The sequence below is a fragment of the Ambystoma mexicanum genome, chromosome 8, assembly GCF_040938575.1.
Source record: "Ambystoma mexicanum isolate Mex_15411 chromosome 8, UKY_AmexF1_1, whole genome shotgun sequence".
Taxonomy (NCBI): domain Eukaryota; kingdom Metazoa; phylum Chordata; class Amphibia; order Caudata; family Ambystomatidae; genus Ambystoma; species Ambystoma mexicanum.
This window is the reverse complement of record NC_090929.1, coordinates 1,128,202,216-1,128,215,412: the sequence shown is the minus strand read 5'-3', so window position 1 is coordinate 1,128,215,412 and position 13,197 is coordinate 1,128,202,216. Positions and strand designations below refer to the sequence as shown.

The 13,197-nt window shown below is 46.1% G+C and overlaps 1 protein-coding gene across 7 annotated transcripts in view; it reads left to right on the top strand.

Moving 5' to 3' along the window:
- MAPK8 (mitogen-activated protein kinase 8) overlaps nt 1-13,197 on the top strand; it is a 956,840-nt gene that overhangs the window by 310,525 nt on the left and 633,118 nt on the right. For all 7 annotated transcript variants that reach the window (XM_069611178.1, XM_069611175.1, XM_069611180.1 and 4 more), the window contains exon 4: nt 10,167-10,296. In XM_069611178.1, the coding sequence (XP_069467279.1) occupies nt 10,167-10,296 (130 nt within the window). The remainder of the gene's footprint in view (nt 1-10,166; nt 10,297-13,197) is intronic.

The window sequence follows — 13,197 nt, the reverse complement described above, 5'->3', positions numbered from 1 at the left end:
TCGCTCTGGCCCTTTTCACAATGTCAGAATAGTGTTCTGTCTCCCTTGGTTGCCAGCGCCACTTTGCTCACACTTCATTCGTCGCACAGCTCCCCTCTGAACCACTCGGAAACTAAGTATCAACTTTTATTCACTCCGATTGTCTTGCCGCACACAGTTCATTCACTCCGAACACTGAATAACTTTCTATCTTTATCATGCTTTCACTCTGACGCTTTACTTTCATAACAGTTACTTGATACTTTGTATTCAGCCCCGGTTTCATACCGTGGGTCTCTTTCTCTGCTTTAGACTCACCGGCAATGAAGTCTTCTCGCGGTTTAGTCCATTTACTTCTGAACAATGCAGTTTGAGGTTAGGTTCTCACCACTTGCCTCTCAGACACTCCTGGCCCTGCCAAGAGAACAAGCACTTCTCATTAACACGAGGGAATGATGGTCCTTCCTTCTCACAACTTTGGCTCCCTGGAGACACGCTCCCTCGCCTCTTCATCCCAGAGCTTCTGCTCTACCACGGGATAGCGGTCCGGCCTGCCAGGCTTCTGTAGCCAGTTTTCTCTTCTCGATATTGCTCTTCTCCAAACTGCCAGTTGCTCGCAAGTCAGGGATCCCCTGCTGGACGCAGCCTCCCTGTTGCTGTGTCTCCTACTGCTGCTCACTGTGTTGTGTAAAGCCCCTCCTTTTATACACCTAAGACTGGTCAACGGGCTGCAGGTGTGAGGTCAGTTGAAAGTCTGCCCGACTCTACATTATCCAATTAATGGGACATGCCTGTCCTTTAGTCTTGGTTGAGTTGAATCTTAAAGGGGCAGTCTGTCTTTTCAGCTTTTGAAAGTGAAGTGTATGTTTTTTAATAGGGCTGAGATTATAATAGCCTATAAAGGCAGAGGGTTTGTAGGGGAGGTTGGGTCCAGAAAAAGAGGGAGTACCTTAAGTAGTTGAAGGGTATTTTAGTTTTTAATTCTTCTCTTATGGGATAATATGAATTTGTTTTCCTTTAAGAGGTCTTTCTTAGGCATCCCTCTCTAATGTCTTCCCCTACTCGGGGTTAGTGTTCCCTCGGAAACCTGATTAATGGAGTATTTAATCCTTTTCCTACACCGTGAGTGGGTAAGACCCCCTTGAGCTGGAAGAATGACAATAACCCATAAAGATGGAATCTTGGTTTTTCCTAGATTTTCGTGAATTCTGTGTCTCGCTTTCTGGAGCCCTCTTCTCAGCCCCCAAAGACTCTCCACTCAGATGATCCGCCCTCGCTTGTCCACCCCCATGGTTGGGATCCACAAGCGATGGCCCTCCCCATGCCACCTGAATGGAAGATCCCCAGGGACTGCCTGGGAGAACACCTTCAGCTTTCTCACAGTGGTCACATCCTCCTGGGGCTTTGCCTGTAAGTCTTGCATCCAACGCTGTGACCTTAACACTTGCTGCAACTGGCATTTGCTACACCACTTTAATCTTTCTTCGCCGTGCATGTATGGTCTTAAGGGGTCCACTAGCCGCTACATATGTTATGTTATCCAATTTTATAAAGCGCTCGTGCGTGCGAGGGCATCTTGGTGCTGGGGAAGAGCATTCCACAGTTTACCAGCAGCGGTAGAAAAAGCCTGGCCACCCACTCAAGAAAGATGGAACCTAGGGATCACCACCAAACAGGTGTTGGCAGAGCAAAGATCTCGGCCTGGGCAATAGTTGCCACATTTGCCCAAAATATACACTGCTCCCTGCTGATAAAAAGCTTGATGAACTAAGCAAATATATTTGAGTTCAATACGCCTGGCCACTGGGAGCCAGTGCCGAGAGCGAAGGACTGGCGAAGCATGAGTACCATAGGGAGAATTTGTAGTAATTGGAACTGCTAAATTTTGCAACACCTAGAGGCGATGTAGAAGTCCCATTGGTTGAGCCAGTAACAAGGCATGGCAATAATGCAACCAGCTAAGCATAAGAGCAGCCACTACTGGAGGACGAAGGGGACTATGTAGAAAAGGAAGAACACTCCGAAGAATCCTCAGATGAAAATGGCTAGCTTTACAAATTTCACCTACCCGTGGATCCATAGAAAGGGCAACCCCCAGGGTTTTCACCACCATCATTGGGAGATGAAAACTACCAAGTGTAGGGGGAGTCCAAAGGGTAGAAATAGGAGGAGAACCCACCACCAAGACCTCTGTCTTGTCCCCATTAAGTTTCAGCCAATTGCTGTTCATCCACTCCCCACAGCCGTCAGGCACTGATGCAGGCACAGCGACACTTCAACCCGGTTAAGCTCGACATGAACCAGAATTTGGGTGTCGTCGGCATAAGAGTAGCACCGGAGGCCAAAGGGTTAACTCCTCTGTATCATCTGCAACTCACAGGTTATACTCACCAGATTTTAAACTATTTTAAAATACTATAAGTTTACTTACATGGTGGTTTTTCTTCAAATAGGTTTAGAAAGGATGTTCCCATTTTTAAGAAATGGTTTGTATTTGTATAACTTATCGGTGCATTTAAGTCACTTGCACTCGCCCAAAAAACTTTAGGTCTCTAAACTAGCAAAATGATCTAACCCGAGTGTGTAAGTGTGCGATACTGACTAACTAGATCTCTTTTAGAAATCTTAAATTATTGGCACAGTATGCCCATGGCTTCCACACATATAAAGTGGGTGCCCCTTGTGGGAAATCTGAGGGCATTCTCGCATTTATCCCTTTTAAGACCCCCTCTCAAATGACTGAGAAAAGGGTGAAGCTACCAGATCCTGACCCGTGGTTAAATCTATTAGGGAGGATTGTCAGAGTAGAGTCTTTGGGAATCAGGGAGGGAGTACCTGCTGACAAGACATGGGATTCCCCTTCTCCTAACACGAACGTATCCTCCCGTCCCTCTAATCTTATAAACTATTGTGAGACCCAATCTTTTCCTTCCCTGTCAATCTCATTTACTGAGGATACCACCGTGAAAGAACTAGAACCACCAAACCCTTATCATCGTAGTAATAAAACCAGGAGGAGAAATCTTGGCACGTCAATCTCTGACCATCTTGAACAATATTGTAACATTGAGAAGGGGAAGAGACAAATACCATCTTCCTGTCATAAGGACACCCCCAGAACTAAGACAAGGTATCCCCCTTCCTCTGACAGTAACCTATCCAATCCCCCCACACCCTCCAGAGGTTATATTAAAGCACACAGTCCTCATTTCCTCAGGTACCACTCAAGTACTGTGACGAAGAAGAGGAAGTCAAGAGAAGTACCACTTTCCTATGATTAACACCACTATGGTACTGAGAGGAAGAAGATGCACACTAACATACTCAACTATTAACAAGGCCAGGCAATTGAAATCAACCATGCCCACCCATCAATCAAGTCTTCAGGAGAGTATAAAAGGGACACAGTCATTTAGCAAGTGGAACTAGTTGGGAGGAAAGCTGTGGAGCTGTGCCTGCCCAGAGCCAGCTGGGGAAATCCAGGACACTGAGGGCTTGCACGAGGGAGTGCGCTATAACAGCGTGGCTAGAAGCCTACCACTACAGTTGAGAGAAAAGGTCTGAAAAACGTAGCAAGGAGGTGTGCTAATCCCTTTTTATGTTAATGCTAATTTCTTGTTCACCTGTACGGAGTCAGAAGGCCAGGAGTGTCTGAGGGGCAGGTGGTAGGACCCTGACCTGCGACTATAAGGAACACCTCGAGGGGCAAGTGATGTGACAGCACAGGGGGGTTTGAGCAAGATACAATCGTAACTCTCAACCGCATATAGTGAAAGAGGCGTCTGGTGAAACTGACAAAGAGGATTCTGCTGATATAAAATAACTGAGTGGTCGTGTACAGGAGTACTTGTTGACGAAAGACTCTATAACTGAACAGACCTTCCAGGATATTGCGAAATTTTGCGGGACATTTTGTATTAGCTGGAGGGTGCCTGATTGCCGCATTGTAGGAAAGAGGCAGAGTGCAAGGCTACAAGAGAGCCGGAGTGTCATGATTATATATCTTTTGTATTCATTTAATTGGAAGAGTCCCAGATGTCTCTGGCTTGGCAGAACAGTTTTTGTTTGGCTACATTTTTGGTTTAATGTGCATGCCTATTTAATAGTATTAACTTAATTGATCATTATCAGTTGTAATGCTGAAACTATTCCCTTTCTATGTTCTCAAATCCCCCAAACACCCACACACCTCTCATCAACACACATCACACATATCACCAACTCCCCATTACAACTTGCATTCCTGAACCTCTCACTCTGTCATACAAATACTTACGTGTTATATCACACTGTCAAGTCACAATTTGCACTCCCCAGCCCCTGCCAAACTCCAAATCATACTTCCAACTTACACCTTACGTTCTACAATTCCTTCCCGCAATATACAGTCCTTCATTCTTTTGTGCTGCTTCTGCATCTTGCATCCTTTCTCACATTCTATCGCACTCTTCACTTATCCTTTTTCCCAATCTGCAGCTCACTGCCTCTTTCCGGCCAACCGCTTCCTCTCTGCTTTCTGGCTGACTACTCCCCCTGACCACACGCTCCCTCTACTTTCTGTACCTCCGCTCACTCACAGATTTCTGGCCCATCTCATCACTGCTTCCTCTGCTCTCTTGTGCAATGCTTCTTACTTTGAAGCACTTCTATCCCTCTGCTTTCTTGCCTATCACGTCACATCTCACCCATCACTCTCCCTCTCTCTCCTTTCACTCTCATAGTGTGACAATTTTTAAAAAATGTAGATTTTGACCCAGATCCTCAAGAAATGGGGAATTTAAAAATAGAGTCGAGGATATGCTATTTTTAGATAACCCATTTTTGGAAATGAACAGGTAACCTTATTATCAAAAGTGACCTGTGCATTTCCACGGGTTTGAGTTGTAGTGCAATTTGTGCGCTGGCCAGCTGCCTTGAATAGGGTTCTGGGTTGTTTGACCGAAGTGTAATTATTTGCGACGAAATTGACCGTAGTCAATTTTGGCGCAAATAGATTTGCACTTCAGCCAAACAACCCAAAATGTACCTTTCACCACCACCCCACTCCCTCCCCTACTTAACTGCTTGGTCTCTGTCGCTTCCCCTGCAACCCTGCAGTGTCAGATCTGTCTCTCTAACGCAGGTTGGATCCGATGCTCCAGATTCCCTTTTTTATTTTTTTCAGACCCCCACCTCAAATTTTGAGGAAGCGGGGGACACCCCTGCCATTCCCAAGCACAAAAAAACTGAACATGGAGAGCGGGTGCCACCCCCGCAATCCCCGCTTCACATGTTCAGTATTTATAAAAATCGATCGAATGGTACTGGCGAAATAGGCCTAATTGTACCATTCGATCGATTGTTGGCGGTCAAAATGGGGGAGTACCTTGAATAGAAGCGCTCTCCCGACAGTGTTCTGCAAGCTCCCAGCGCCTTTTACAGTGACAGGCCCTTCAGGGGCCTGCCACTGTAAAATGTGCCCAAAAAATGCATTTCTATCCTTTTTGAGGAACAGAAATGCAAGCGACATAGCAGCGGTTCATACCTTAAAAAAATGCATGACAGGGTCAAGAAAGACCCTGTCATGCAGTGGCACCCCCATCTCCTGTGCGTGTAGGGTCGCCTACAATTTCTGCACATTTAAAAGTGCATCTTGCTTGGAAATTTAGGATGTGCTTTTAAATTGGCAGAAATGCCCCCTGATTTGCTCAAGGAGGTGAAAAAGGCATCTGAATGGGCGCGCATGTAAAATCCACAAAGGACACCTCAATGGGCACATTTCAATAAAATGTGCCCATTGAGGTGTCCCTTGGTCTGCTCTTTTTTTTGTGTGCGCAAGTAATGAGATGTGTTAGCGCATTTCATTTGTTGCGTTAAAATGTTTTGAGAATCTGGCACCCTGAGTATTTTTTTTTTTAAACAGTAGTTTTTGCAGTTTTTTGCAAAAACTATAGTTTTTGCACAAAACTACCGTTTTTGCAGCATTTTGCGGGATCGCAAAATCGCTATAAGCTGGAAGGTCTGACTGAATAGGAATCACTTGTGATTAAAGGGGAGCTGTGCACAGCAATGAAAACCGAGGAAAATGGAGATCCCAAAAAGGAAGAGCTATGCGAAAACCGAAGTGGGAGCAACATTCCCTAAAGTTAAAGGGAAAGGGACTGTCCATTAAGCCAAGAGTGTTGAGAAGCATCCGGGAGGCTGATCCAGTAGGGCTGCAGAGACCCCACAAGAAGGACAGGAGAGCTCAAGCAAAGGAAGACACCTGGTTGCGTGATATATTTTATTTGTATTGCGCCCATACACAAGTGTTTCAGAGCGTGACGAGGCAAGGGAGGGTAAACGAGGGAGGACAAAACAGTGATTTTACTAGGCCCAGTGACATTGAGAACGTGCAAGTGCAGGGGAGAGGGAAGGGGGAACGTGCGAGGGACAGGGGCGAGCGGAAAGTGCTGAACACGTGATAGGACAACAGCAGGTAGTGCAGCCAGCAGGTGGTAAGTGCAAGAATTAAGGTGTAGACAACGGGTGTCTAAGTGCTGGAAGGGGACTGTAGGGTTGCAGATACAGACCCAAGTGCAGGGTTGCCAGGAGGCAGTGCAGGTGTGTGGCTGGGAGGGAAGGGATCTGGGCCCGAAATCAGAGGGTAACTAGGTGCCCGGTGCCAAAGCAGACAGATCAGCAGGGGAGATGAAGAGCAAAGGAAGAAGCAAAGAGGAAGCTATTAAGGTGCTTCCGGAAGCGGAGATGGTTCTCCTCAAGTTTCAAAGAGGCAGGGATGCTGTTCCAGTGGGAGGCCCCAGCTGAGGAAAGGGATCTACCCACACATCATTGCTTGGAGAAGTGACTGACCCTGAGGGAATTGGAGGTGAAGGAGCGAAGAGCTCAGCTCGAGTAGGTATTTATTTACAGAGGGAGATTTTGAAGGTATTGTCGACCCAGGTCCCAGAAAGCCTTGTGGGCAATGCCAAGGGTCTTGAATTTAATCCTTGCAGCCACTGGGAGCCAGTGGAGAGATTTCAGGGCTGGAGAGATACGATCCCAGGTCTTCAGGCCAAGGACAAGCCTCGCAGTCCTGTTCTAGATGAGCTGCAGAGGGTGGAGAGTGTTTGCAGGCAGATTTAGAAAGAGGCTGTTGCAGTAGTCCAGCCTAGAGAGAACCAGAGCTCTGGAGACAGTGAGCTTCTGGGGGAAGGAGAGGAAAGGAAGAATACTTCTGAGGAGTTGCAGTTGGTAGTTAGATGTTTTTGAGACATCAGAGATGTGAGGAGAAAAGGAAAGTGTGGAATCGCAATTTACCCTGAGGCTCGCAAGTGGGAGCAGGGAGAGCGCCAAGAGAGGCTGGCCAAAGAGTAACGGGAAAGGAAGGTGCAGGTGTGCTGATGAGAAGGATCTCTGTCTTACTGGCATTGAGGCATAGGTCGTTGGTGACGCACCACTCTTGGATTGCAGACAGACAGTTGAAGATGAGGGAGGGAGAAGAGGTGGTAGAAGGGAGCCTGAAAACAAGTTGGGTGTCATCCGCATAGCACTGAAAGTTTGAGCAGAGCACAGCCATGCAGTGGGCGAGTGGTGCCAGGTATTGGTGGAAAAGCCAGGGAGAAAGGTTTGACCCCTGGGGAACACCACAGGTAGAAAGTGATATAGAGGAAAGGAAGGACCGAAGTTGGACCTGGGAGGGTCGGTTGGAGAGGAAGGTCAGCCAGGCCAGGGCCAGTAGGAGCAGGGAAAGGGCCAGAGGGCCTGTAATGGGTGGACTGTGAGGTTTGACAACTGCGCCGTGACAAGCGAAGCGCTAGCTATGGAAAAGAGCTGCATGAAGTACTAAACCTGAAAGTCAAAGGAACCTGGTCTAAAGTGGGAAATGAAGTCCCACCAGGAACCAAGGGAAGAGTGACATTTTTCTACTAGGACTTTTTAAATTGACCTTTGATACTTAACAGGAGGCAACATTGAACCAGTTGTGCATTTGTAAGTTGGCGAACAATTTAAGAGGGTCTGGCTCGGGCGAAGGAAGCCTGAGGGACCCGTTGTAGAGGTGCGCCCTGACAAGGAAAAGGTACTGTGAACTTTTGTCAAGCCAAATTTGAGTTGCTGCGTAAATCCTGAGAACCTGTGGAACTTTCTAAACCAGAGTGCTTTGTACTTGGGTAAGGAAGCTGCAGAGGAGCTCCATTGTTATGCTAGCTTTACTTTGAACATTACCTGAGTGTCTTGTACTTGGGGAAGGGGGCTACGCAAGAGCTCCATTGTTACATTAACTTTACTTTGAACACTATTAAGTTGGCCAAATCCCTTACACCCTATTATTCTGTAGAAGTGAGGGCAAATATAGGTTTTGACACAGACATTATTTTGTTTTGGACTGACAGACTTGGACTTCCCTTAGTTTTCTTTCCATTAAGGAACATTCTCACCTTAGTTGGGTCCAGTACGGTGTTATGCCATCCTGACCATTGAAAATAAAGGTTTCAAAATCGAATTTATCTGTCTGTGTCATCTCTTGATACCATGCCTGTCTCACACCCTAAAACTGCATTGTTAGTAGGACTAGCATCGGCACGCAGGATTAATGAAATTCTGCCACTGGGGGCCTCAGAACCCTATTTGGTTTTTCCCAAAGAAAAAGTAGTTCTTCAAACTCCTCCAAAATGCTTACCAAAAATAATACCCTCATTTCATATAAATGAGATTATTCTACCGACTTTCGTCCCTAATCCTCAATCGGATGCAGAGAAGGCACTACACTATTTGGATTTAAGAAGACTGCTTAACTTCTATCTCAGCAGGACTAAGCCATTTTTTAAATCAGAAGCTTTACTGGTTACTTTTGGGGCTACTTCCCCAGGCACCCCAGAATCCAAAGCATCAATAGCTAGCTAGATGGATGGTGTCTATTACATAGTCCTTCTAGCTATTGAATAAGCCATGCCCATCAAATATTCATGCTCATGTAGTCGGGGAAAAGGCTTTTGCTGTGGTGTTTCAGAGAAAAGTACTCTGGGAGGTTATAAGCAAGGCTGCTTTTTGCAAACATTATTTTTTAGATGTTGGTGCCAGATCTGATGTGGCCTTTGGCCAGGCAGTCTTGAGCAATTTATTTGCTCAATAAAAAATTGGCTATTCTTTCTCCCATAGAGCTAAATCTGTTGTAATCGCCCATACATATGGAGGCAAGAGGACGGACGTAGCAGGAAAGGGAACTATGGACTAATAGTACGTTAGTCACTGCAGTAAATAACATTTAATATTTTGAAGAAGACTTGTCCCCGCAGATCCCAGTTCTCCCTCCAAATTGCCCCCTAGCTTGGCTGGGTCACAATACAACTACTTGAACTATCCATTTTGCAAAGTTACTCATTTTACATGTTTCTTTTCCTTTTAATCATTTGCAGCGAAGATGGGTCTATTTAATTAATAAGATCTGTGGTCTGGGGTAAACATTTAAAACTACTAACCAGCCATAGTCACCTGCCCCCTCAAGTAAATGTCAACCAGTAGTCCATTATCACTAGCCACTGGCTAGTGGTGAGTGTATATTTTTAGGCTGATTGTGGACATTTTCTAATAGACAGTATGTTTACTGTACCTTTTAACCAGCCGCTGTTCACTTGAGTGGTGACTTTGCTTCTCTGTTGCATATCTGTTAGATCCCTCTCAAAACCCATAGAGAAATGGAAACATTCCAGGACAGTGGATCGAGATAGCCTTGCCACAGCTCCCAGATGAGTTATTGAACTGTAGTAAACGCATGCACAATCCATCCCGATATTGTTTTTTTATGACCACTTACATTATACGCTGGAGCCATGCATTCTACTAGGATTTGACAAACCTTCCTCCTTTGAAATGAATCTTCAAAAAAATGAAACATGAGCACATAACTATTGGGGGGGAGAGAGGTCATGGCAGCTAAACCTTCAGTACTTTGCTCAGGTTCCACACACCCTCCTTACTACTCCTTGAATTTGGTTGGGTGATGGGAGGGCTAAGGTCAGCAGTGTGAGTGGGTTTTCTTTGTGCCTGAATTTGGGATCGCAGTTGTGATTGATTTTTGCAGGCTGCCTTTGATAGATAGCAAAACATTGGCTTTGTTTTGTTCTTGTACTTTGGCAGGTTTTCTTTTGATAATGGGACAGGGGCAAAAGCTTCTGTTAAATTGAGCTTTTCCTTTATTTCATGTTGGTTTCAATTGTGTTTGCTTGCAGTGCTGCCTATGATGCCATCCTTGAAAGAAATGTTGCAATAAAGAAGCTGAGCCGCCCATTTCAGAATCAGACGCATGCAAAACGGGCATATCGTGAGCTGGTGCTGATGAAATGCGTAAACCATAAGAACGTAAGTGCTGCTCTTCCTGTAATTCCTTTCTTTCAGCAACAAGAGCTTGCATGATGGGCTGTGTGCACTTGTTGTTTGGTACTTCTAGTTAATGATTACTGACATTATGGAGTGTGTCGCAGAGCGACCTCGTTTGAGCTGCAGTGCAAGGGGATGAAAGATTTTCAGTTTTACGCTTTACCCACTTTCAAGTTGGGTCTGAATGCAGCAGGGAATGGACAGAGTAGTTGGTGAACAAGTCAATAGCGCAGCATAGAGTGGCTACTTGTATCTCAAGGAGGTTTTAGGGCATTTGTGGTTGGTGGTAATGCGCATGTATCATTTATTTGCAGCAAGAGGTTCCGCAAAATTTGTATGCTGCTATACTACACCTTAGCCTAAGGTAGGATCGCTGTGGTACTGTTCTATTCTCTGCAAAGATTTGGTGTTAGTGCCATAATACTATGTACCTTCAACGGCAGCTTTGTCATGCATTGCGTTGCACTGACATTTTGCTATATTGAGGCTGAAGGTGCATTCAACCCCTTTGGAGGAGCACGGCATATGCTTTTTTTGTTCAGTTGTGAGGATTTTGCCAAAGCATCTGGAAGAGGAACTTACCTAGGAAGACAAAAGGTTCTGCTCCTGTGCTCTACAACCTGACAGCAGAACACCGCCATAATGGGCATGCTCCTTCCCTCACTCTATGACCAGAGGGAATCACACTAGTCATCCCTTACCTTTAAACAGCATTCACAGTCGAGGTTACTCACCTTCAGGTGTCTGGGTCTCCTCTGAATTTCACTTTCAAGATATGTTACCAGCTCAACTCATGACTGGGACCTCCAACAGACTTACAGTAGATTGTGTATACAATGAATGGCTGTTTTAAAAAACCAAGTTGCAATCTCTGCTACGGGAAGTAGATCTACTGATCTGGTCGCGGGTGCTTCTCCACTGTTCACTCCGTCATCGTCCAAGGATATTGTACCTCTCAGAACTATTATCCAAACTACGGAAAACCCACAAAGCCAGCAACCTCCTGTACTCCTATTTCCAATTGTCTAACTGACTGATGCTAACGAGTTTGGTCTTTCTTCTGTGTCTGTTGCCGGCTCGAGAACATTTCCTACAGTGGCCAGTTCCAAAGGGGAAGGGTAGTGGCGAATCTGATGGCACAACGATGCTTTGGGACAATAGTCTGTCCTGCCAGCTTCTTTGCAGCGGGAAAATAATTCGACCAAATGGTAGGAGGGCAGTAGAACATACCATGAGGCCTGAATTTATGTTGATGATAATTAGTCCAGGATTCAAGGGACAGGCTGGGTCATAAGCAAATTAAGTTCCTGAGTTAGTTCAGTCACTGGAGCCAAAACGAGTCCAAGGGATAGACCGGATCCTACATAGATCAAACTTAGTTCCAAGCCATACACAATCAACAGAGATTGGGCAGACTCAAGAGCAGATTGGGATCAAACATGGTCAACTGACCTTATAGACACTATCTTTTTGTGCTTGGTGGCAGTTCTGTTCTGGCAGCGGGCACTGCTGGGGCCTGTAATTCCACAACCACCAGGCTGGCCACCTTGGCTGGTACGGGCCAGAACCGTGACAGTACTGCACTCTTGGGTTGAGGGGCACCAAGTGCACACCCTTCACAACTGGATGCAAATTTAACAGCTCCTTTTGTCTCCGTCCAGTTGTTTGTCACTTAGCTTTGCCACATGGAATACCAGCAGAGGGCGACGGAGTGTTCCTGGTGTGAGGTTATTGGTGATTCCTGTGATTCCTGGCGGTCCTGCAATGTGTTTTCACTGTTTGTGCATTGGAGGCGGAGCAAGAACATAAAATCCCCCTCCGGACATGGAGCGTCGCGGAGTGTTCCTGGTGTTCGTGGCAGGCTGTGCGGGCCGCTGCAATTATGGAGAGAGCCGCCGTGAAAGCATCTGGACTAAAACATCTGACCCCATCTATGATCATGACAAGGGCTCAGCTGCGCCGATGCAATTCGGTTCTGACCCTCCCAGCCTGCGCAGCCGGTGAGAGAGGATCTATGAACAGATTCGCTCTGCACCCTCCAAGTAAGTGCGAGAACAAAGTTCGGATTAACTGGGGGTAGCGTCACATTGCAATCAAATGATAATGGAGCTGTGACTCATAATAATGTGGTACAAGGGTAGAGGGAGTGTCCTGGTTCACTTCTACTATTCGCTCAACAGGGGGCCCAACAGGGGTCACTCCCTGCAACCCGGCCACTAGGTCAACTCCCCGGAAGTTGCAGGACGAGGTGGGGTTTGGCCGAGGAAAAGGATCCCACTTGAAGTTTAGCCAGGAAAAAGACCATGAAAATCATCTTGAAAAGCTGATAAACTTAAGAGGAATTCAGGATCATAACATAGACCTGAGGACGAAGCTTAACTTACCGGTTGCGGTGCCAGTATGTCAACTGATCAGCTTAACTTCAACGTGTCCTCCTGATGCTGGCGCACCCATCCTTGGAAGGCACTTTTCACCGGCACTGGTCGGGGAGACCTGGAGGTGGCTGCGGGAAACCTGCTGGTCATCACGCAGAGAGAGGAGAATTCAAGACAAGGGCGGACCAATAGCACTACGTGCATTGGAGTGGCAAGCGGCCGAATGCCAAATAAAAAAGCACGGAATTCAACTAAAAATATATTAACATAGTTCTAAAAGCCTAACTGAAACAAAAGAAACACCTGATGCAACATGCTAGGGGGGAAAAAGGGTTAACGGATTGAATGAATAAGAGGCAGAAGTTGTGCCCACCCATAAAAAAACAGGAAGACCAGAAAAGCGAAAAGTGTTTATTCTAACATAAACTGCTCGGAAGGTGAAAGTACAAGTGATGAGGTATTTGCACAAAATGAAGGCCAGGCATTAGAAATAATATTTCAAGAGAAC